Source organism: Equus caballus, chromosome 14, assembly GCF_041296265.1.
Source record: "Equus caballus isolate H_3958 breed thoroughbred chromosome 14, TB-T2T, whole genome shotgun sequence".
Taxonomy (NCBI): domain Eukaryota; kingdom Metazoa; phylum Chordata; class Mammalia; order Perissodactyla; family Equidae; genus Equus; species Equus caballus.
The window spans coordinates 42,404,926-42,430,011 of record NC_091697.1 but is presented as its reverse complement, the minus strand read 5'-3'; the positions used below and the strand labels follow the sequence as shown (position 1 = coordinate 42,430,011).

The 25,086-nt window shown below is 44.8% G+C and overlaps 1 protein-coding gene and 1 long non-coding RNA gene across 10 annotated transcripts in view; one reads left to right on the top strand and one right to left on the bottom strand.

Annotated features, from left to right (window-relative positions):
* LOC111771888 (uncharacterized) overlaps positions 1-23,391 on the bottom strand; it is a 46,945-nt gene extending 23,554 nt beyond the window's left edge. The window contains exons 1-3 of the long non-coding RNA XR_011425486.1: positions 23,194-23,391; positions 6,741-6,920; positions 5,924-6,106 (exon numbers count right to left, since the gene is read on the bottom strand). This is a non-coding gene — a long non-coding RNA (uncharacterized lncRNA). The remainder of the gene's footprint in view (positions 1-5,923; positions 6,107-6,740; positions 6,921-23,193) is intronic.
* Positions 5,189-25,086, top strand: part of SLC36A1 (solute carrier family 36 member 1) — a 52,998-nt gene continuing 33,100 nt past the window's right edge. The window contains exons 1-2 of one of the 9 annotated variants that reach the window (XM_070233984.1): positions 5,189-5,357; positions 6,010-6,216. Coding sequence is in view for 2 of the 9 variants with exons in the window: in XM_023634775.2 (XP_023490543.1) it covers positions 14,842-14,878 (37 nt within the window). In the remaining 7 variants the exon portion in view is untranslated. Of the gene's footprint in view, positions 5,358-6,009; positions 6,217-14,559; positions 14,996-25,086 lie in introns of those variants that run through there. The other 8 variants (XM_070233979.1, XM_001501301.6, XM_070233981.1 and 5 more) reach the window with 8 other exon arrangements.

Below are 25,086 nucleotides of genomic sequence, written 5' to 3'. Positions count from 1 at the left end.
TCTCTGCCCTGCACAGGCCCCGAGTGAGAAATCCCGGGTGTGAATGCTCCCTACATGACGCTTAAAACCCATTGCCTCATTTAACGCTCTCAACAACTCTAAGCAATAGGATTTATTCTCACCATTTTACCTATGGCTCAGAGATGGCCAGAGCTTGCCCAAGGTTACACAGCTAATACAGGAATAGCAAAGTTGGGATGGGAGTGAGTGTGTTTTTCTGTGGTCTTAACCACAGGTTGTCCTGTAAACTCAGAAGCCATCGGTTCAATATTCTCTCCCCTCCCATAAAATGTTGGGATTTTTCCTACTCCAGCCAATGCTCAAACACTTGTAGAGACAAACCTCAAGCAGACGGGACCCTTAGACCTTCAAGGACAGATGATGATTTATCTTCTTAAAAGACCTTTGGCAATAACACAGCCTTCTATAGAAGCCCCTTCTAAGCTTCAACCATACTCGCTCTCAAAAAATCTTCCTTCGTGTTCAATTTAAGAGATTGATAAAGAGGATGCCTCCTCTGTTCATTTATTCATTTTGCAAACCGTTACCGAGCCTCTTGTGCCCAGGCTCTGTGTTAGGATTGGGAGGATCAAGAGGAAAGGAGGCCTGGTCATGGACCTCAGGTTGCTCACGGTCTGGGCAGCTAGTCTGATCCACGCTAGAATTAGCTAACCTTTTATTGAACAATTACTATGTGCCAGGCACTGTGTTAAATGCTTTGCATGGATTATCTCAATTGATCCTTAACACCAATCATCTGAGCTAAATATTATTATAATCCCCTTTTGACACATGAGAAAATTGAGGCTAAGGCAGGTCCAGTAACTTGTCCCAGGTTACACAGCTAGGAAGTGGCAGAGCTGGGATTTGAACTCAGTTCTGTCTGACTCCAAAACCAGTGCTCGTTTCCACAATGTTCTGCTGACCCAGGTCAATATCAGACCTGGGAGTCTTTGATTCTGCTGGTGAAGGCTCGATCTGTCTTCTTCAGTGGAGGCAGATAATGCTTTACGCGTGTCCTCACAGGCAACATCATTTCTCCAAGGACTAGCTCAGATGCCCCCCTAACACAAGGCTTCCTCATTGTCACCATATGGAAAGAACACTTTCCTGTCTGAATGCTTGTAGAACACTGACTTGTCTCATGCTCTTCTCTCTGGAGTTCAGTTCTGTGTGTACATCTCCTCCTCCCTAGGCTGTGAGAGCCTCAGAGCAGGGACATGATGGCGTCTCATGTTCATTGCTGTAGCCCCGCAATGCCCAGGTGCTCGATCATGTTGAATGAATGGACCCATAAAGAACATGCTTAAGATTCAAAGCATTCTCTTCAAGGAGCATTATCTTCGCCACTAACACAACTTCTCTACACTTCTCTTTGCCTGTCTGTCAAGAATGGAGAAGAGCCGAGATTTACCTACTTTAGTGACTGGAAAGAAGAAGGAAAAAATTGCCATCAAAGTCTCTAAGTATAAGATCTCAGGCCCAGGAGCTCCAGTTGGAGAGGAAAGGATACATACGAGATCCCGCTGGCCTCCTCTTGGCAGCAGGAGCTCAGATGGAGGAGTTACTGAACCCTTTCTGGGGGCCCCTGGGGCATTCCGTGGGGCTGCACCAGCCAGGGACTGGCAGCTGGTGGAGGCCCCTACCTCCAGGCTGGTGGACACCCTGCTCATCAGCTCCAAGCATTGGATGGGTGAGGGGTAGTGAGCAGCCGTGACTTTGACAGGGGCTGAAAGCTGTTCAGCAAGGATAGCTTTGGCTTGTGGGAGCTGCAAGACACGGCTGTCAGCTGCTTGAGCCTTAGCATGGCTCAGGAGCTTAAATATAGCTCCAGCCCCCTTGCCTGGAGGGACACAGGCTCTGCTCCTTAGGAAGGACAGATGGCCAAGAGCATGGAAGGATGGATAAACAGGCTTCTCCTCCACTCACACAGAGAGTCCTCGCAGTTGCTCCAACAGTCTGTTCTTCCCTTCTTCCTTCTTGCTGCAAACACTGAGGGAGTAGCCAGGCTCTGGGTGCTCTGCTGGGTGCTAGGAACCCACCAGCTCCAGGCAGTGTGGTCCCTGAGCTCCAGGAGCTTAGCTGGAAGTCATGAATATTAATCAGAGTTTCTCAGCAATAAGTAAAGATTTTCAACTATGATAGTGCTCTGAAGGAAAATTAAAAGAGGCTTGAGTGCGTGTCAAGAAAGCAGTTACTCGTGTAAAATTTATCCCGAGGAAGAGGGAAGTCCCTGCATGGAATGTTCTCCTCACCTTCCTGCTCTAACTGGAATGTGGCTCCCTCCGCCATGGCCCCCACTTCCCCGAGTCTCTGCTTCCTCTGCAGAGCTCTAAGAGAGGGCTGTTTTTCCTCATATCTCTCATGCCACATGGCCTGGAGCAGCGTAGGGATTCCAGCTCCTTGTTGCCTTCTTCCCTCCTCTCTAAAAATGCCGGTGCCTGTGAAACTCGAACCAGGGGAACCTGTGCCGGCTGCAGTCCGCACAGCCCTCAGGGCCACTCCCTCTCCCCACCTAGTGCATTCTCTCTCCCTGTCTTCTCTCTCCCTGTCTCCGCCATTTCACTATGGTCATTCTCCATGGTTTTAGCCACCCTAAATGAATCACCTGTACTCCAGCCCTCCTTTGCTTCCAAAATAGTTTGTCCTCCACCCTACCAGAGACACCTCCCACCAGCATACCCTAGACCTCGTCATTACCAAAAACTGCAGCACCTTCAAACTCTCTGTTGCAAGCATTGCCTTCTCTGGGTGGCTCACCAGCTCCTATTGGTCCATCTCACATCCACTACTTGGCCGATGCCAACAGTTCTTTACCTCGTCAGGGCCTCCCGTCTACAGATGCTACCCTGCTACCTATCCGCTGCTCTTCGTCTCCTCACTCCCTGTTTCATCCAGTGACTGGCCAATCCTTGCAGTCCCTCCCTGCCACACACTCTCATCCCTCTTGTCCCTCTCTTTGTATTGTATCCACCCTGCAAAGCCACAATGCTGGCTAGATGCCCCTCTCCATCTACTTGGAGGCCACATCCAAGCAGTTGAATGTGGCTAGATAAAAATGTGCAGATTTGCCAACTGGTTGCATTTTAAATTTCTGAACACAAACCTCAGGTGGGTCCTAGCACTGCTGGGCAAATCTACTTCTTGTCTTCTTTGTGCTGCTCTTCCATTCTTGGAAAGGACTATTTCCTGTCTCTTCTCTTGATTCAAACCTCCATTACCCTCCCCTTTCACTTTCAAATGATGACACTGTTCTTATTTCATTGAGAAAAATAGACGTGATAGAAGAGAACTTCCTTATCCTCCAGCCACTAAATCCATCCACTGACCTGTGTCTGAATCCATACACTAGGCTTTTTCTCCCATGACAAAGCTGAGTCATCCTCATCTTGTCTTAAGTCCGTTTATCTTGTGCACCGGATCTCATCCCCTTTCGTTCACCTACTCATGAGCTTTGCTCCTGAATGATCCTTCCCTCTCTCTTGCATCATCAAAATTTCCCTTTCCACTGCATCATTTCCAGGAATGTATAAACATACCATAGTATCTTTAATCTTTCATCTCTCTCCTGCCTTTTATAGCAAAACTCCTTAAAAGAGTTGTCTCTACTCACATGCTCCAATTTTCACTTTCCATTCTTTTGAATCCCCTCCAGCAGAGTTTCACCTCATTTCAGTCACGTGCTGCATAACAACATTTCGGTCAATGAAGGACCGCGTATAGGACGGTGGTCCCATAAGATCAGTACCATATAGCCTAGGTGTGTAGTAGGCTGTGCCATCCAGGTTTGTGTAAGTGCACTCTGTGATGTTCGTACAAGGATGAAATCACCTAACGACGCGTTTCTCAGAATGTGTCCCCATTGTTAAGCAGCCTGTGACTGTATTTCACTGAAACTGATCTTGCCAAGGGCAGTGATGCCTCCCATTGCCAAATCCAATGACTAAACCTTAGTCCTCTTCTTATTTGTCTTAACAGGAGTAGAAATTTCAGTTGTTTTTACGCTTAAAATTCTCACTGCCATGGTGGATAGACTCTAAGGTGCCACCTCCCTTGATATTCATGGTTTTCATGCTCTTGTATATCCCTTCCTCCGAGTGTGGGTGGCACTTGTGATGGCTTCTAACCAATAGAATGCGGCAAAGGTGATAGGATGTCCATTTCATGATTCCATTATGTTGTGTAAGATTTTGTCTTACCAGCAGACTCTCTAGAGAATTCAAAGTCTAGCTGGCTTTGAAGAAGTAAGTGGCCATGTTGGGAGGCCAACATGGCTAGGAGCTGAGGGCCAGCAAGAACCTGGGCGCTGAGTCCTACAATGGCAAGGAAAATAATTGTGCCAGCAACCCGAGTGAGCCTGGAGGAAGATTCTTTGCCAGTTGCGCCTCCAGATGAGAATGCAGCCCAGCCAACTCCTGATTGCAGCCTTGTGAGCTCCTGTCAGCAGACCACCCAGTTAAGCCATGCCTGAACTCCTGGCCCACAGAAACCGAGAAAATAAGTGTGTGTCATTTTAAACCACTAAGTTTGTGGTCATTTATTACACAGCCATTGAAAACTAATATAACCACTCATCTTTTTTATATGGTGATTATGATGTTCTCCTCCACAATGGCATCTTCTGTCATACTTTTGGAAAACTCAGACACAATTTATTTGCCTATTAAACAACAGTACCATTCTGTACCTTCATATGGAAAATTGTGATCACAGAACCGTAGAGTCCAAGTAAGGGGTCACAGGAGACCCAGGGGGTTCTCACGCTTGTTACCAAGTGTGACCTTGAACGAAAACCTTTGTCTCTCTGAGGCTCAGTTTCTCATATGTAAAATGAATAGGTTGCAGCCGACCATCTCAAAGAAGCTCTAACGTGTGATATATAATGATTTGCTGGCTGGCCTAGGACCCACCCAGTCATCTTGGAAGGAGGAATGTAGCTGAAGCGGAGAGAAGGACTCACAGCGCTGGAAGACATGAGAGATGAATTTCCTCCCCCATTCGTTTCCTGGGTGAGAATCCGAAGCCCAGATGGAAAGGGACTTGCTGGTCGGTGGCAGAGCTGGTCTCAGCCCTTCCCTTTGGGCTCCTACAGCAGGGCTTTTTCAGTGACAGCAGGAGGCGTTCTCTCTTCACACTCTCCCAGGCTCTTTGTTACCATTGTGAGGTAACCCCAAGGTCTGCCTTCCCTACAGATGGGGCTTTGTGGGTTTACTCCAGGTCTCCTAAAGCGCCTGGCCCTATCCTGGGAACGCTCCTCATCCAACGGTGCCTTCTCCTGCCTTGTTTCAGGGGGTCCCACCAGTTGGCCCTGTCTGGAGCCAAGACTGAGAGCAAAGAGACTGCTGGCTGAGTAAGAGGTTAGAGGAGAGTCTGTGGGCGAGGTGGAAGCTGTAACCAGGTTTCAGGGAGGGTGCGGACTAGAGCTCCGGAGAACCTGAGCCCAGGAAGCGCTTGGGGCTTCTCCCAACACAATCTTACTTTAAAAATTAAGGTTCACATTAAAAAATACATGCCCACGCTTACACTTTCAATCTGTTTAACGAAAAGATTTATAATAAAAAGGTAGACTCTCCTTATCTGACCTTCTCCATTCAAAGTTCCTCTTTCTGGGGCTATCGATTTTTTTAAATCAGTTTTTTGTTTTAGTCCTCTATCTCTATATGCAATATACTTTAATGATATTTTTCCACTGATCAACACGATGTTAGATGAAAATTTACACCTGTCTACTAGCTCACTCTTCCTCTCAATGTAATTATTCCACTGCTTCAGCTCTTTATTACTTACCTTTGTACCTTTTAAAATTATATAAGCATGAAGACAATCTTCTTATAAATTATAAATAGTGTTTGTGTTAGTTTCCTCTTGCTGCTGTAACAAATCACCACAAAGTTAGTGGATGAAAACCACACGCATTGATTACCTTACAGAAGTCCCAAAGTCAAGATGTTGGCAGGGCTGCCTTCTTTGTGGAGGCTCCGGCGAGAATCTGCTTCCTCCTTTTTCTAGCTCCTAGAGGCCTCCCCCATTCCCTTGGCTTGTGGCTCCTTCATCTCCGAAGTCAGCAGAAGAGCATCTTCTTCTTCTTGACCTTCCTTCCTCCTTCCTATAAGAACCTTTGTGATGACATCAGGCCACCCAGATAATGCAGCATAATCTCCTCACCCCAAGATCCTCAACTTAATCACACCTGCAAAGTCTCTTCTGCCATCTAAGGTAACACATTCACAGGGGGTGGGGACTAGGACGTAAATGTCTTTGGGGGGATTAACCTGCTCCTCCGCCGTACATCCCGGTTTACCTAGAAGAGTCCCACTATATGCCTGGGGTCCTGGCGTACATATTAATACAGCCCCTTTCATCCTCAAAAATGTCTCCATTTACACAAAATATCATATGAACACCCTACTTCTCCAGTGCTTTCCAAGCTTTTCTATACCACAACACATGTAGAAAAGGATAACACTTTATAGATCCTCGGGATTAAAAAACAAGCCTGCTCACAACTGGAGGAAATTGTCTCAGGAGCTCCAGCCACCTCGGGACCCACCTGGCTGCTCCAAGGGGTGAGAGGATCAATGTCTCAGCCCCTATAGCCCATTTCTGGTGCCCCACTGGCCATCACACACCAGTGGGAAGTCTCCCTTACATTAAAGCCATATAATATGTTTAAAGCCTGTTCTTTCAATGTGCTTCTGGGTGAGCAGCATTTGCTTGCAAGGAGTGTACCTGGGTCTCACCTACGTGCGTTGACACTCCTGTTGTTGCAATCTTGCCCGCAGGTTAATTCAGGTCCTCAGACTGACGCACTCCTTGGCATCTTTTCACATATGCCTTCCAGTTCTGTGTCCCGGCCGAGTCTGCCATCCCTCTCGCACGCTCCCGGGCATCGGTGTGTTGGCATTGGTGGCTGAGCAGTCCTATTGGATTTGCACAAGGATGAGCTTTGCAAGAGCTTGCAAAATTTTTCTCTGGGACTTCAGAGAGCATAAGTCTCTTAACTTTGTAACATAAATATATTTTTTAAACATACTTTGTTTACCACAGAAATACTAGTGGTAAAACGTTTCATCATCATTACCTACTTCCTAGTCACCAAAAATCACAACAGCTTGGCGCAGAGGCAGGTGGCGTGTGTTGACCTGGCACCAGCTCTTTATCTGCAGTATTTGAGTGGATGTTTGTCCCCTGAGCGGGCTCCCTGCTTCCCAGGCTGCCTTTCCTTTCAACCCTGCTGCTGATTTACTGTACGGGATGCACTCTCATTAGCCATCAGCATGTCCCGGCGTGATCGAGTTTGGCCTTCTTTACGGCAATTTTCTCTCTTCTAAGTTCCATTCCAAATGAAGGACTTTTAAATTCATGTTTTCAGCACTTGTGCCCCTTAATGAATTCTTGAATTACATTGTTAGGGTTTATAGAATATTTTAAATAATGCTAACAATGATTGCTTAGACTACAGCTAATAAGTACTCACACCAGCCACAGAAGTTCCATGTGAACAAGGGCATTTCTCTCTGGATTCTGATAACAGTGGGTGGGCACTTCTGCGTCCCAGCCAAAGTGGCCACCGTATGGCACAATTTACCAATAGTGTAAATTTAGTGTAGCACAATTTACCAATTTACAGTTTACTCTCTGAGCATCAGTCTGGCTATTATGGGATACCTCATGAAATTTTAATTTGGGTGATTTTCTAAATACTCTAAATTCTGCATATGAAGTGGAACTTTATTGACATTTTTATATCACACTATCTTACATTCATGTATTTCAGATATGAACCCAGAGACTGCGTTGTGTGTATATACACCTTGTTTTTTCTTTTTTTCTTAACAAAATGTGATCATTCTATGTCTGCTATTTTGTAACCTTTGTATGATGTGGGGGCCAGGGGCTCGGAAGCTAGAGCAAAGAGACACATGATGTGTGTGACCCTGGGTGCAACCCTCCCCGTCTCCAGGCCTCAGTTTCTCCACCTGAGGGTGAGGTGGACTCACTGACCCCTGGGGGCTTGCTAGCTCTGACAATCTATAGTTAAAGAAGGATCCCTGGAAGGATCCCTTTGTGTCTAAGCATGCAGAAAGAAGGAAAAGAAAATAAAGGGGAAGGAAAAGGAAACACAGGAAGGAGCAGACAGGTGTTGACAAAAGAAGGGGAAAGGAAAGAAGCAAGATGCTTAGACTCACAATGTACAAGTACGGACTTAGTTTATTAAAAAACTGGTTTCAACTTACGAGTCTTTTTTTGTTTTTTGTTTTTAAAGATTTTATTTTTCCTTTTTCTCCTAAAGCCCCCAGGGTACATAGTTGTGTGTTTTTAGTTGTGGGTCCTTCTAGTTGTGGCATGTGGGATGCCGCCTTGGCATGGCTTGATGAGAGGTGCCATGTCCATGCCCAGGATTCAAACCAGCGAAACCCTGGGCTTCCGTCGGAAGCAGAGCGCTCGAACTTAACCACTCGGCCGCGGGGCCAGTCCCTCAACTTATGAGTCTTTTAAGAGCGCTGGCTCTGGGGTTAGACAGAGCTTGACTCCTGGCTTTATCACTGACTTTCTTGTGGAACTTTGGGCACAAAATCCCCTTGCCTCATGTCTCTTTGCCTCGGTTTCCTCATCTATTCAGTAAAATTATAAATAACTACCTCAGAGACTGTTTGGGGAGTAAATGAGCTTGTACACCACTTAGAACAGGGCCTGGCACACAGCAACATGCAGTCAACTGGAGTTGTTATCATTGTCATCACTTCTCCTGAGGTCCCTCTGCCACACCCAGGACAGGAATCCTCCTTCCTTTGGGGCATTTGTAGGTCCACCCTGCCCATCCTCATCAGGCTGAACAACCCTGGTTCCTGAGTGAAGGACCCACAGAGGTGAAACAGCACGTTCCCCTCGTGTTAACCACGCCTGCCCCCTCCGCGGAAACGTCAACAGTGAGAGCAACGAGAATCATCTCTCACATGGGCATGTTGATCCACAGCGTACCAAACGTTCTGACACCCGTTAGACCCTCCTGGCTGAGAGACGAGGGAGCAGAGGCTCAGAGAGCTCAAGTCACTTGCCCAAAGCTATAGGTGCGCTGGGATGTTGTATCTCACCACTTGGCCACAGCACCCATGACCCGGGCTGGGGTTGGTTCAGTTTCCCCAGGGAGCTGGGCTCCTGCGTGTGCTCTGCTCTTTGATGGTATTCCCCACTCTCCTGCTTTACTAACTGTGTGCTGGTGAATGGCGGGTGTGGCGAGATGATTAAGTACGTGGTCATCCCCTCCTGGAAAAACTTCCCTCACTTGGCTTCCAGGACAACACTTTTGGTTTTCCCTAACTCACTGGCCGACTTTGCAGTTCCTTTTGCTAGTTCCTAGTCATCTTTCTGTCCTCCCCTAGGCTCAATTTTTGGATTTCCTCTCATTTTTATTTACACTAGCTTCTTGGTGATCTCATCTAGTCTCTTGGCTTGAGGACCCTCAATACGCTGACACTGCCACATTTTTATGTCCCAGCTGGACCCCTCCCCTCTCACAAGCATCTCAGCGCCTATCGGACTTTCCCTTGGAAGTTCACACACAAAGGTCTCCCTTTGCTCCTCATCAAAGCTTGCTCCTGCCTTTATCTTCCTGATGTAGTAAAAGGCAACGCGATCTTTCCTGTTGTTCAGGCCAAAGGGTTTGTCTCCTCTCCCTCATACCCACTTCCAACCCCCTGACATTTCCAGTCTACCATAAAAATATTTTCCAAGCGGGGCTGGCCCCGTGGCCGAGTAGTTAAGTTCGCGCGCTCCGCTGCAGGCGGCCCAGTGTTTCGTTAGTTTGAATCCTGGGCAAGGACATGGCACTGCTCATCAGACCACGCTGAGGCGGCGTCCCACATGCCACAACTAGAGGAACCCACAACGAAGAATACACAACTATGTACCGGGGGGCTTTGGGGAGAAAAAGGAAAAAATAAAATCTTTAAAAAAAAAAAAAATTTTCCAAGCTGATCGCATCTCACCACCTTCACCGCCATCACTCTTGTCCAGGTCATCATACTCTGATCCTGGGTGACTGCAACTGCCTCCCCGCTGTCTCCCTGTTTCTGCCCTTGCCTATAGGAACCTAACACACAAAGTATCCTTGCAAACCCAAGTCAAATCACAGCACTCCTCTGCTCACACTCCTCCAATATCTTCCCATCTCACTCAGAAGAAAAGCCAAAACCCTTAAAATGGCTCGTGGAACTCCACACAATTTTCACCCACTTGTTATTGCTCAGACCTAGTCTATTTCTCTTCCCACAGCTCACTCTGCTTCAGTCACACTGACCTCCTTGTCATTCTTCAAACAGGCTGGGCACACTTTCACCCCAGGACCTTAACACATGCTGTTCCCTCTGCCCACAATGCTCTTCCCAGAGAAGTCCACATGGCTTCTTTCCTCATCTATTTTAGGTCTTTTTTTAGATGTCACCTCCTCAGAGGGACCTTCCTTGACTGTAAAGACTGCAACCCCTTCCATCTGCCCCCAGAATCCCTCTCCCATTTTCCTGATTTATTTTCCTCCATAGCAGATACGTCTGCTGACATGATACGTATATAACTTAGCTATTTTTACTTACTTAGTTATTTTTGTTGTCTGTCTCCCCTGCCTAAAACGTAAGCTTCACGACGGCAGGGATTTTTGTCTGTTTTGTTCACTGTTGTATCCCAGTGCCCGGCACACGGATACTCAATAAATATTTATTAATTAAGGAAATGAACTAATTTCCTTATCCTTATCTTTTTACTCTTCTATTTGATTCTTCATTTGTGTTATTATATTTTTAATTCCAAGAGCTGGGTTTTTTTTCTCAGAATATTCTTTTTTCTTTTCTTTTTTTTTTTATGAGGAAGATTTGCCCTGAGCTAAGAAGAGTGCCAATCCTCCTCTTTTTTGCTTGAGGAAGATTGGCCCTGAGCTAACATCTGTGCCAGTCTCCCTCTATTGTGTATGTGGGATGCCACCACAGCATGGCTCAGTAGCGTGTAGGTCTGCGCCCAGGATCCGAACCTGCAAACCTGGGCAGCCAAAGTGCAGCGTGTAGAACTTTAACCACTCAGCCACGAGGCTGGCCCCCAGAGCACTCTTTTTTTTAAAGCGCATTGTTCTTATTTCATTCTTCTTATTGCAATATCTAACGTCTCTGAGGATATCTGATTGTGCATTTAGGTTTTGCAGAGTGTCCTCTGAAGTGCTTTCGTGTGTCTGTGCATTTGATCATTCTTCTGACTTCTCTCTTAGAGGTTTTTCCTCAGATGTCTGGTAATCTCTTTAAGATTTTTAGATTAACCTTTCAAGGTATAATTTATGTACAATGAAGTTCACGCATTTTAATTGTCCAGGTAATGGCTTTTGACAAAGGTGTAAGCCCACGTGACCACCATCCCCGTCAAGGTGTAAATATTAGCATCACCACAGAAAGCTCTCTTGTGTCCCTTTGTAGTCAGTCCCATGCCACATCCCAAGCAACCACTGATTTGCTGTCACTAGGTTAGTTTTTGCTCATTCTATAAGTTTATATAAATAGGATCATGTAGTACGTAGTCTGCTGTGTCTAGCTTCCTCCATTTAGTGTAATGAGATTCATCCATGATTTTGCATGTTTCGGTAGTTTCTTCCTGCTATATAGGCCTCAGTTTGTTTACAATTCACCTATTGATAAAGATTTGGGTTGTTACTAGCTTATCTGTATTAAGCTGTCTACTGTGAACATTTGAGTACAAGTCTTTGTGTGGACCACAGCCAGGTCTAGGGTGAGGCAAACTAGGAAGCCTGGATCACAAAATTTAAGGAGGCACTCACTCTCATGCTCATCTAAGTGCCAACTCTGCCCCTGCACAACTCTGAGAGTGAGTGCCTCCTTAAATCTTCCATCCGAGGCACCTTGCTTGCCTCACCTTAGAGCCGGCCCTGGTGTGGAAATATGTTTTGATTTTTCTTGAGTAAATACCCAGGAGTGGAGTTGCTGGACATAGGATAAATATGTGTGTAACTTTATAAAAAACGCCAAACAGTTTTCCAAAGTGGCTGCACCACCGTATAGGTATACCCCCGCCAGCAAAGGACGAGACTTCCGGGTGCTCCTCACCTGCGCCAACAAGTGTATTTCCAGCTTTTCTTCTCTGTTGCCACAGACAGATTGCTTCCTGCACTTACGGCTCATCTGTGTGATTCTTTCTTTCATCCTCATTCTCTTCTGATCCAAACCAGATTCAGGAGAGCTTTGGCTGCTAGTCTTGTGGAACTGTTTCCACGCCCATTGTTGCAAACCAAAGGGGTGTAGCCGTGCTGTTTTAAGCGAGCTGTTCACTTTTAGGAAGCGTTTTCACTGGTGCTTTTCGGACATTGGCCCCCTCTGGGTCCTTCAAGCCTCTCAGAGTTTCTTTCTTTCCCTTTCTCCTACACAGCTTCTGTATCATCTCAGCTGCTTTTGTTAGCCCTTGCACATATTTTGGATTCTGTGGATTCTATTTATCTTCTGGCTTTGCTGAAAATAGTATTTGCAGAATTTCTCCTTTTTCGCCTTTGCATAGTTTCTCGTAGTAAAAGAGTCAAAATGTTTAGTTATACAACCATTTTGAACTGGAGATCTTCTTTATTTATATTTCCACGTAAACAATGGGAGCAGAGGTGGAGATTTGTATATTTGGGAAAAGTTATTTGGGAACGATAAGGAGAGGTTATCGTATGTTAATTTCTGATTAGGACTGCGTAATGATAAGGTTGATAGAGTCCTAACAGCATCTGAAAAGGATGCTACTGTTTTTCAAGGGTCTCTCTAATAAGGGTGTGGTGGTCCGGTATCAGACAGACTCCCTATTTATAGTCAGCGTACCCCAGGAGCAGATTGGGGAAGGCAAATTCCCACTTGCTTTCCCAGTACTCCAACAGGGAGCTGTGTGCTTCCCCACAAGATCTGGCTTTCTCGCCTAAGACGTTAGGAGGAGCCATAGAACAAAGGAAAGCGGAGGTCTGGAGCTGACCCAAAGCACTAGTTTCTTGACTGGCACCGAGCAGTCATGGAACTGCTGGGTTCTTCCAGGGATGGGACGAACTCACTGGCCTTCCTATTTTGAACTGAGCATGAATCTGCATTCTTTTCTCTCTCCCTGGTGAAATGAATGAACTAAAGTAGGTTTTTTAAAAACAATTACCTAGATATTGAATTATTATAAAATAATATATGTTTATGAAAGAATTTAAACAGGATAGACAGTGAAGAGTAAAAGTCTAAAGCAAAACAATAAGTACTGCTATTCATGATTGAAATTTCAACACCACAAATCTGCACATTTCTGCATGTATATATATATTTCTATAAATACATAGTATAAGGTTTGGAGAATAATACTTACACCATGGTAACTTTAAATCTTTGGAGAGGAGAGTGAATTTTGGAGAAGAGGAATTTATGCTGTTTATATGCTTATATATTGTCTAATGTTTCTAATAAAGATATATTAACATTTATATAATTTTTTTTGGCGGAAGATTAGCTCTGAGCTAACTGCTGCCAATCCTCCTCTTTTTGCTGAGGAAGACTGGCCCTGAGCTAACATCCATGCCCATCTTCCTCTACTTTATACGTGAGACGCCTACCACAGCATGGCGTGCCAAGCGGTGCCAAGTCTGCACCTGGGATCTGAACCTGCGAACCCTGGGCTGCAGAAGAGGAATGTGTGCACTTAACCGCTGCACCGCTGGGCAGGCTCCAACATTTATATAATTTTTATTGAATATTTTAACAGCTTTATTGAGGTATAATTTATATGCAATAAACTGCACATATTTAAAGTGTATAATTTGATAAGTTTCAACATACATATTCACCTGTGAAACCATCACCACAATCAGGATACTGAAGCTATTTGCACCTTGAAAGTTTCTTTATGCCCCTTTGTAATCACTCTCTCCTCTCCTGACCCCCTCCCACCAATTCTCAGGCAACCACTGATGTATTTTCTGTCACTGTGGGTTATTTAGAATTTTCTAGAATATTATATAAATGGAGTATTTTTTCTGGCTTCTTTCCGTAGGCATAACTAAGATTTATTCACGTACAACTATTTTGAGATTTATCCATTTTGTAGCTGTATCAATAGTTCATTCCTTCTTCTTTCTTTAGGCTGAGTTGTTACACAATTTTTAAAAGTAAAATCTGCTGAGAGAAGGAGGAAAGAGAAGCAGAGATGATACATACACGTCAAACATCCTGAAACGTTGCCATTCATTTAAAAATGTTGCTTAAAACCTTTGAATGTATTAGAAAGATAGTGTTGCCTTACCACACAGTCCCATTTCCAGTAGCAAGCACAAATGTGTTTGTGTAAACTTCTAAAGAACACAGCATGTGTGAAAACGAGCACTCTTTCACAAGCCCACAGCTCACCGCCAGGGCTCTTGGACTCTGGACTCACTGCCCAAGCTCCGAGGTCAACGCCCCGGCCGGTTCCCACTCCCAGTCCCCAGCCCCAGGAACACCGTCCTTCCTGCAGGGGCAGCAATAGGCCGCCAGGAGGTGCTGCGGAGCCGAGCCCTGGAGCATCGTGGGCGAGGAGGAGCCGCCGCGCCCGGGAACATGTGACCTGGGTCTCTTGGAGCCTGGATCACGTGACGGGGCCCGGAAGCGGCTGCCGGGCGGCTAAGGGGGATGGCGAGGGCTGGACGCTGAGCCAGGGACAGCGGGGCTGCGCTGAAGCGGGAGCTGCAGTGGAAGCTGAAGCCGGAGCCGGAACCCGAGCGGTGAGTCGGCGCGCTGACAGGCTGGGGCTGGCGGCCGGTCACCGCCTTCGGCAGGACTCACCTCGCCTTGCCCGGGGGCTCAGCGGATGCTCCGGGTCCGGTACCGACCGGCTTGGGCTGCAGGTCCGAGACTCCTTGGCTCCCCGGTTACAGCTGCGGTACCCCTCCTGGGATGAGGCGAACTGGAGAATCCCTCTTTCCTCGCGCTCCCTCTCTTGACATCCCCGTCCTATTTGACAGGTCGGGAAACTGGGGTCCCCAGATGGGAACGATCACCCAGGCGACCAGCTAGGGCTTCTTCCACGCTTCCCAGAGAGGTCTGGCCGTCTCGGGCAGGTCCCCGCCTCGCTGCGGGAGCCGTGCTCGGGACTGGCTAATAGTGGGTCTTAGGGTCGTGGAAGACCAGAACTGCAAGGACCCTGGGAAATCGTCTGGTGCGACTCCCTTCTAGGGCAGTTGGGGAAATCGAGATCTGGGAAGGGGTCGGGGGTTGCCTAACGTCACCCAGTGAGTTAGTGGCAGACTTGCAACTAGAATCCGAGTCTCCCTGAGCTCCAGCAGCTGTCTGCCTTACAGTGTGCTGCCTCCTGCGGAAAACTCGACATGTGGAAAGGCACCCTTTTCCTGTCTCCGTCTCTTTCATTCCTCTCTCTTTTTAGCTCTGCATTCTCCATCGCCAGGATTGCATTGGCTCTGGGTGTGGTTCCGTTTCAGTGTTCACGGTTTTTCTGCAAACTCATCATTCTGTGGATTTTGTTTCTAACTGTCCTGCAATTTTGTGTAAGGCATACCAAAACATGAAATAATCGGGAGCATGCTCCTGGAAGGGTAGGTGGCTCCCAGCTGAGGTTGTGGAGAGCCCTGGGATTAACTTGAAGAATGTAAAGGCCTTCGGTTTATTTTTTTCTGTAGCTGGTCGGATTTGGGGAAATACTGGTTATTTGGATGGATGTTTTGCAGTGTTTGAGGCTTGCTGAAATGAGATAGCAGCATGAGGTAATGGAGAGAAGTGAGCTTGGAGAATCAGGAGATTTTGTTCTAGATATGACACTTGCTTCGCCACCTTGGGCAACTCCCATCCCTGCTCGGTTTAGGTTTCCCCGTCTGTTCAATGATGGAGTGGAATCTCTGAGGGCTCCTTCTGCTCTGACATTCGCTGCATCTACGTCTGTTTGTTTTTTCATCAGAGAGGTTTTCCCACCTGTATACATTGGTATCTAGCAATAAGACTTAATCCACTTGTCCAGGAAGCAGTTTCTCTACTTAACTTATTTCTCTGTTGCCGTGAAATTCTCCTCCTCTTTCTTTGTATCTCTGTGTTACATCCAAGCTGAATGCTGACTGCTGGAAATGGTCTTGACTGTCTTTTGTTGCTTTTAACGTGGTCAAGGCCCTCTTTGACTCTTGTCAAGAGCCTAGTCTACAGTAATGAACTTACTTGTCCATATTTTCTTGAAGTCAAGAAGTAAGGAGACCCAAAAGGCTTGGTCATTCGCTCTGAGTTTGAGACTGTCCAGGGTGGAGAGTGTCTGCAGCAGAGGCCGCTCTGATGACGCGATTAAGTCTCTCTCCCTTTGTATTCTGATTGTGCCATTTATATTTGCCTGCTTTTGAGTCCTTTAAACCATGTAGCTGTTCATTTGGCCTCATCCCTGTGGCAGCTTAGAGCGCTCAGAGCTTTCTGTCTATTTGAAAGGCAGTGGAAGGAGGCAGATTCCATTTCTTTTGTAAGGTTCCAGAGATCAACTAGAACCAAGGGATGCAAGTGCCAAAAGGGAAGTGGTTTTGGGGTGGGTGTGAGAACTTTCAAAGAGTTAGGCTCTCTCATGTTGCAACACAGAGCATGGAGGTCCCTGTCACTGGATGTAATTGTCACTGGGCACTTACTTTTGGGAATGTTGTAGATTAGATTACTGTGTTGGGTAGAGGGTTGGACTAGGTAAAGTTTTAAGTTTTCTTCCAGCTCAGAGGTTCTGTGAAATTCTAGGACTGGACTTTTAGGGATGTGAGGTAGAACAGATGAAATAGATGTCCACTTTTGTGAATTCTCTATTTTCCCCCTTGCCTCAGACAACTATTCTCACGTTAATTACACCTGCTTTTCCCCAATTTTATTGGGATATAATTGACAAATAACATTGTATAAGTTTAAGGTGTACAACATAATGATTCGGTGTATGTATATATTGTGAAATGATCACCATAGTAAGTTGAATGAACATCCATCTCCTCACATAGTTAAAATTTTTTTCCCTTATGATGAGAGCTTTTACAATCTACTCTCTCGGCAACTTTTAAATATGCAGTACAGTATTGTTAACTATAGTTACCATGCCATACGTGAGATCCCTAGAACTCAGTTTGTAACTTTTGCCCGTCTTCACCCAATTCCCCTACCCTGCCTCTGGCAACCACCAGTCTGTTCTCTGTTTCTATGAGTTTGGTTTTTTAAAATTCCACATTATAAATGAGATCATACAGCATTTGTCTTTCTCTGTCTGACTTATTTCACTTAGCATAATACCCTCAAGGTCCATCCATGTTGTTGCAAATGACAGGATTTCCTTCTTTTTCATGGCTGAATAGTATTCCATTATATAAAATATATGTTAATATTAATATAATAATATTCCGCTATATATAAAAATATATATATTTATATTACATTGTCTTTATCCATTCATTTAGTAACTTCGGTTGTTTCCATACCTTGGCTATGAATAGTGAATAATGCTGCAATGAACAGGAGGGTGCCAATCTCTCTTCAAGATGGTGATGTCATTTCCCTTGGATATATACTCAGAAGTGGAATTGCTGGATAATATGGTATATTTTTAATTTTTGAGGACGCTCCATACTGTTTTCCATAGTGGCTGCACCAGTGCACCTCCCACCAGCAGTGTACAAGGGTTCCCTCTTCTCTGCATCCTTGCCGGCACTTGTCTCTCGTCTTTTTGATGATGGCCATTCTAACAGTGTGAGGAGACATCTCATGTAGTTTTGCTTTGCATTTCTCTGATAATTAGTGATGTTGAGCATCTTTTCAGTACCCCTGCTTTGTCTTTCTTTTTATCCCCCTTCCCCTCCCCGGTGACTGTCTCAGTGCTTTGCTTGACATGATATCTCTTCAAGGGTCAGATGCTGAAGAGTCCTTGCTGTTAATGCTACCTTTCTTCCTCCCACCCTGACCTGAAGCACGATCCCAGAACTGGGCTGAGTGAACGGACTTTGGTTTCTACTTTTGTGGGCCTACCCCTGATAACCCCTTCCAGATGTGTGTGACTGACTGACCGCTAACACCCAGGTTAGTTTTTTTTTGTTTTTCCCATATAGGAAACTCACACTGAGTCTATTTACCTCAGCTCAGGCAGTGGAGGAATCCTGGACCCCCCCCTTGTTTGGCCAGGCCTTACTCGGTGCAAGCACACAAAGCTAGCCTCTGTTTAATGGGTGTGGGGTCCAGTGGATGGGCATTCTGAATATGCCAAAATAGAAATAATGTGATGCTGCATTTGGTGTGGTCTCTTTTTTTTGTCCTCCAAACGTTTCTCTGGGAAGCATTGACACCCAGGGCCGTTCTCAATGACCTTCTGTAGTAGGAAAGGCTCCTCTGTGCTTCCCTTTCTCACGGATTCAGGAATCTGTCTGTGGGTTACTGGGATGCTCATGGCACACAGATCACCATTTCCAGACGGAGCCCGGGCTCAGCTCTCCAGAGGGATGGAATGGAGGAAGTCCTGCAGTCCTTTATTTGTGTAGTGAACTGACTTCCTGTCGTTGCACTCTCTGTAGAAATAATCACAATTGCTTTCATTAATGGGGGTCCATTATGGACCACGCAACGTATTTAACATCTTTTCCGTCTCTCTTTGTAACAATAGTGTGATGTAGGTATTATTAACGACATTTTTCTGAGGAAACTGAGACGATGAGAGATGCAGTAATTTGCTCAGTGTCACACAACTAGGCTCTGAACTGATGTTCTTATGCAGAATTCCTCTTGCAGACCTAATCCTGCCCCAGTTTTGTTCCGAGGCAGCTTTTAGGGAGGATAGATAATTTTTGGTGCGGTAGAAGGTACACTTGACTGGGAATCTGGTATGCTGGGTTCTAATCCCAAATCTCTGACCAGCTGGGGCCTTGGTTTTCTCACCTCTGAAGGGGAGGTGGAGCTCGATCTTCCATAAATCATGCCTGGTGCTAACATTGAGTGAGTTTTATGCTTGTGGGTGAAAGTGAGCGTGTGTGTCTGTTCAGCTCCTTCTGTGCGGAGCCTGCTGAGCTCAGCAGCTGTTCTGTGGCTGCCCTCGCACCAGACTCTTTCAGGCACAAGTTTCAAGTTATGGAATGAACCGCGGTAGGTTAGATGGAACTCTATCTGACGCTGTTTAGAAACAAATCATGTGGAAGTCAGAAAGTTTCACTTCCCTGGACACAGTCTGTGTCCGTGTTCCTGTCTTTGGAATTCCAGCAACAGAGAAGAGAAGATGCATCTAGAGAATTTGCTGCTTCTCTGGGTTCTAAAATCCAACCCAGTGTAATTGTTTGAGAATAAAGGACAGCACTGTTAGTCTGCATATATCATCAGTCCGTGAACTCTGGTAGGAAGTGAGGCCTGGGGTGTACCCATTATAATAAGATAGTTTTTTTGTACTGCTTTGTATAAATCTACCTGTAGTCAAGATCACCTAGTAAGCTGGTAAAAAATAAAATGCTCAGGTTGAGTCACATTGAGCCCAGAAATCTGTTTGGGTGTTTTTTTTAGTAGCTTTATTGAGGTATAATTCATATGGCATGCAATTCACCCAATGAAAGTGTATAATTCAATGGCTTTTAGTGTATTCACAGATTTGTGCAACCATCACCACAATCACTGTCAGAACGTTTTCATCACCCCAAAAGAAGCTTTGTGCATCTCAGCCGTCATCCCCTATTCCCTCTCAACTCCCTATTTCAAACCTTAGTCAACTACTAATCTACTTTCTGTCTATAGGTTTCCCTATTCTGGACTTTCATATGAATGAAATCATGCAATATATAGCCCTCTGTGACTGACTTGTTTCACTTAGAGCAATGTTTTCAAGGTTCATCCATGTTGCAGCATCTATCAATACTTCATTTCTTTTTATTGCTGGAGAATATTCCCTTGTTTATCCATTCATCAGATTTGTTTCCACTTTTTGGCTGTTAGGAATAATGTTGCTATGAACATTTGTGTGCAAGTTTTTCTGTAGACATACGTTTTCATTTTAGTATGTATCTGGGAGTGGAATTTCTGGGTCAGATGGTAACTATGTTTAGCCCTTTGAGGAACTTCCAGACTGTTTTCCAGAGTGGCTGCACCATTTTCCACTCCCACCAGCAGTGTAAGAGGGTTCCAGTTTCTCCACATCTTTGCCAATACTTATTATCTTCTTCTAGCCATCCTTGTGGGTGAAGTGGTAGCTCATTGTGGTGTTAGTTTTGCATTTACCTGATGACTAATGATGAGTAGCTTTTCATGTGGTTCTTGGCCATTTTCACATCTTTGGTGAAATAGCTATTCATTTTTAATTGTGTTGTCCTTTTCTTATTGAGTTGTAATAGTTCTTTCTATGTTCTGGATACAAATCTCTTATTAGAAATTTGAATTTGCAGAAATTTTCTCCCATTCTGTGGGTTGTCTTTCACTTTCTTGATGGTGTCCTTTGAGGCATAAATATTTTTAATTTTGATGATGTCTAATTTACCTATTTTTTCTCTTTTTGCTTGTGCTTTTACTCTCATAGGTAAGAAACCATTGCTTAATTCAAGGTCATGAAGATTTATGCCTGTATTTTCTTCTAAGAGTTTGATAGTTTTGGTTCCTACGTGTAGGTCTCTGATCACTTGGATTGAATGTTTGCATATGGTGTGAGGTAGAGTGCCAACATCATTCTTTTGCATGTGGATATTTAGCTGTTCCAGCACCATTTGTTGAAAAGACTTTTCTTTCCCCATTGAGTTGTCTTGGCACCCTTGGCAGAAATCAATTGACAACGGAGGTGAGAGTTTATTTTTGAACTCTCAATTCTGTTCCATTGATCTATACGTCTATCCTTATGCCAGTTACTAGATTGTCTTGATTACTGTACCTTTGTACTAAGTTTTGAAATTTGGAAGTCCTCCAACTTTGTTCTTTTCCAAAATTCTTTTGGCTAATCTGGGCCTCTTGAATTTCCATCTGAATTTTAGAATCAGCTTGTCAATTTCTACAAAAAGGCAGCTGGAATTTTTATAGGGATTTCATTGAATCTGTGTATCAATTTAGGGAGTATTGCCAACTTAACAGTATTAAATCTTCTAATCCGTGAATATTGGGATGTCTTTTCATTTATTTAGCTCTTTAATTTCTTTCAACCATGTTTTGTAGTTTTCATGTACAGGTCTTATACCTATTTGGCTAAACTTCTTCCTAAGTATTTTATTCTTTTTGATGCTATGGTAAATTGAACTGTTTGCTCAGTTTCATTTTCAGACTGTTCATTGTGAGTGCCCAGAAATACAATTGATTTTCATGTATTGATCTTGTATCCCACAACTTTACTGAACTTGTTACTTCTAATAGTTTGTAGTAGATGATTTTTTATGTATTTACAAGCCACCCTTGAAAGTATTGTTTAGCTTTTGGTAATGAGGCTAATTAATACTTCAGTCCTTCCCATGTGTCCTGAAAGAGACTTTTAAATGTATTCAAATGGATTCTCCTTCTCTTGTTGGAATTGACCTTGTTTATTGTGCTGAATTTGGAATAGAATCCAGTCAGTAAACTCTTAAATAGCTGTCCTGAGAACATTTTAACTTTTTCAAAAGTGAGTTTAATATTTTCAAAAGTATGAGCCTGATAGGTGGGAGAAAAATGCTTTTTAATGTTTTCATTGTCAGTTGTCTTTGCTGGAAAGTAAAGAAATGTAAAATAAAACAGGTAAACGGAGCCACCCATCCATCTAAAAGAGCAAAAATAAACATAATAAAATTCAACATTGGCAGGATTACAAAGAGATAGTCATGTCCATATATTGCTAATGACACGGTGGGTTAGCTCAATCATTTCTACAGTAAGAACCATAAAAATGAGCCTATTCACCTAGCTCTAGTCCAAGGATATGACTTAAAAACTATTTGTATGAATTCCTTTTAGCTGTGATGTAAGATAGTTATTAAAAAAAAAAAAAGAAAGCTGAAGCCCAAAGTCCAACAATTGGGAGCTAGTGAAGCAAATTGTTGTATTAATATAATGATGAACCATATATTACAACTAAACTTCATTAGTATAAGAACTGTGTAGATTCAAAGAAGAGTAGATATGAAATAAGTGGAAAAACCTTAAAATAATGGGAATATTAATAGTTGAAAATGGTTTACATAAGGGAAAAGAAGAAAATTTATCAAATTATACCAGTAGTGGATATTTCAATGCAATTTTGGTTGAATGTACACTTGAAGAAATATATATATATTTTTTGCCACCAATCATGCAGACTTTTTTTACTTAGTACTTCACCCTTTTAGGTCTAAATTTCTTATTGAGATTTTGGCTTTGCATTGATAGGCCATAAGTTAAGTTCGTTGTCAGGGCTAGCCCCACGGCTGAGTGGTTAAGTTTGGGTGCTCTGCTTCAGTGGCCCAGGGTTCACTGGTTTGCATCCTGGGCACAGACCTATACACTGCTTATTAAGCCGCGCTGTGGCAGCATCCCACATAGAAGAACTAGAATGACTTACAGCTAGGATATACAACTGTGTACTGGGGCTTTGGAGAGAAAAAAAAAAGAGAGAGAAAGAGGAAGATTGGCAACAGATGTTAACTCAGGGCCAATCTTCCTCACCCAAAGAAAAAGACGTACTTTAAGAAAAAAAAAAAGAAAGAAAGAAGATTCTAAAAAAATTAAGTGCATTGTCCTCAAGAACCTGAAGGACAAGCTTGTCGTGAACTCTCACATATTACACCCCTCTTTCCGACACTTCGCAGGTTCTGTGAAAATCTCCCACAGGGCAGGAATTGGCAATTGCAGCAGTAGACATGGAAACCAGGTTTCATCAAGGGAGCCCAGGGGCGGGGTGACCATGGAGGCCTGCGCTCAGTGGGGACAGCTAGAGAGCAAGAGGAGGCGGCCTCGGTTGCCAGAAAGAACCACAGAAGGAGCTCCAGGGAGTGACCCACCCTCTCCTGCGCTAGAGTCCCTGCTTTGCAGCTCTGAGAAAGGGCTGCCGCTTGGACTTTTCCAGGGAGGGAAACACGCTGTTCCCGGGAGCAATATGTTCCATCTCGACCACTCCCTTTGATGGAGGGTTCTTCCTTAAGTCTAGCCGAAGACCTGCCTCCCTTTCCTTTCCACCTACTGATCCTATTTCTGACTAATCTGAGGCCTCATAGAACGAGTCTCATCCATAGGCAGCTTTTAAAGACAGTTTTCATACCTCCGCAGTTGCCGGTTCTCCTGGTTGAACCTCTGTGCTTCCGACCGTGCCTCATTTAGTTGGTTTCCATCCCCTCCCCGGCCTGGTGCTGTCCTTTCGCTAGACCACAGTTGGTCATTATTCCCTTTATCGTGTGCCGCCTGAAACAGAAAGCTGCATGGCAAGAACAGCGCTACCATCTTTGTGGGGTTCTGTCTCATCCTAGCAACCTGGAATTGCATTAGCTCATTTGGCATCTATTATTATATCATGAACTTCTGTTCAGCTTCTCATCAACTCGAACCCGTAAGTGGAGTTGTTTTCTTCCTTTTCAACGTGCGTGCAGTTGCCAAGCCACATCTTCCACATCCTGCGGTGGTTTTTAGACTTTAGATCTATAGATTCCAGCTTCTTTTTGAGCAGTTTTCTTAGCAATAATCTGCTATGGGTTAACTTCAGTTTTTAGACACAATGTAAAGAAGGTTTGAAATAAATTGAGCGTCTGTACCAAGTAAGCAACAGAGTGGTTTCTCGGCTGATGGGGAGGGATCCGGGAAGTTGTCAGTCCCTGCATTCTGTCCCTTCTCCCTCAGTGATATGCAGGATTCACTTGGAACGCTCTGTTCTTCAGATGCTTTTGATATGTTGGAAAAGACTAGAAATTAGCCGTTGTCTCATAAGGAAGTACGTGAGTTGATTCCTGGAATATTCGAGCTAGACAGCTGCTGAGAGATATTTTAGTTCACCCCCGCCCTTTTGCACATTGGGAACTCAGACCCTAGACAAACAGAGAGAATTGTTGCAGGTTGCTAAGCAAACTGGTGCTGGAGGCCACTGTAGAACCCAGGCCGTCTGACACACATAGAAACTAACTTATTAACTTTTGCCCGAATAGCAGCTTTCAACTGCTCATATTAAGAAACATCATAAATTTTTTTTCCTGGCCCTTTTAGGAGTTTATCTGCCCCAGAACTAGATGACTTCCTTGAATTCCTCCCGCATGGGAGTCAATGACACCTTCTTAGACATTCAGTGAAGTCGCCCTGGTGTTGAAACTAGACAGGAGCCTCTCTGGGACTTCAAGCCCTTTGTTGGCTTTCTGCCAAGCACTTTCCTTGTGAGGTTGCGTAAGGTGCTTCATTCTTTACAGTTGGCAGGAGAAAATGAGGTCATCCCTGGATCACTCGGGTGCCAGGGTAGGGCCAGTTTCCAAAGAATCTGCCGGGACGGGAGCTGTGGGAGCACTTGGCACAGGGCTCTCCTCTGGCAGCCAGTGTTGGGTGTCGGGCGGGGTGGCGCATTGTGATGGCTGTCGGAGGGTCCTGTCTCCTCACCAAGGATCTGAGATAGCACATCAGACTCAGGATGGGCGTCCAGCCACGTGCTGGGGGACAGCCCCTGATAGGCAGGCAGCGGGGCCAGTCTGCCAAGTGTCTGCAGGATTTTTATTTGTAATTTTTAATGTGCATGTACCTTTTTTCCCTCACTTGATTGTGGATTCCTGAAGGACAGGAAGTTGACTCGTTTTCATTATAATATTCCCTCACTGCAATTAGCAGTGGGTTCAGTAGACGTTTCTAGACGCAGGCAGGGCATCAGGGTCCCTGTTTCCTGCTTTGCTGTTGCCTGGCTGCAGCAGAGCAACTCCCTTCATCTTTGGGGGTTGATCTTCATCTGTAAAGTGAGCAGCTTGGAGTGACCTCCGAAGGCTGTTAGCAACGGTCTCTAGGATTCTGGGAGCTTCAGGACTCCCCAAATGTATCTTTATCTGTGCAGATCCTTGTATGTCTTAGAGAAGTCATTGTTCTCCTCTTTTCTGTAGTTGCATTACTGAGAAAGTCCACCCAGGGGATACCACCCTCACCTTCCTTCCCCAGCAAACAACAGGAAGGGTTTCTTCTTTCGCCATCTTTT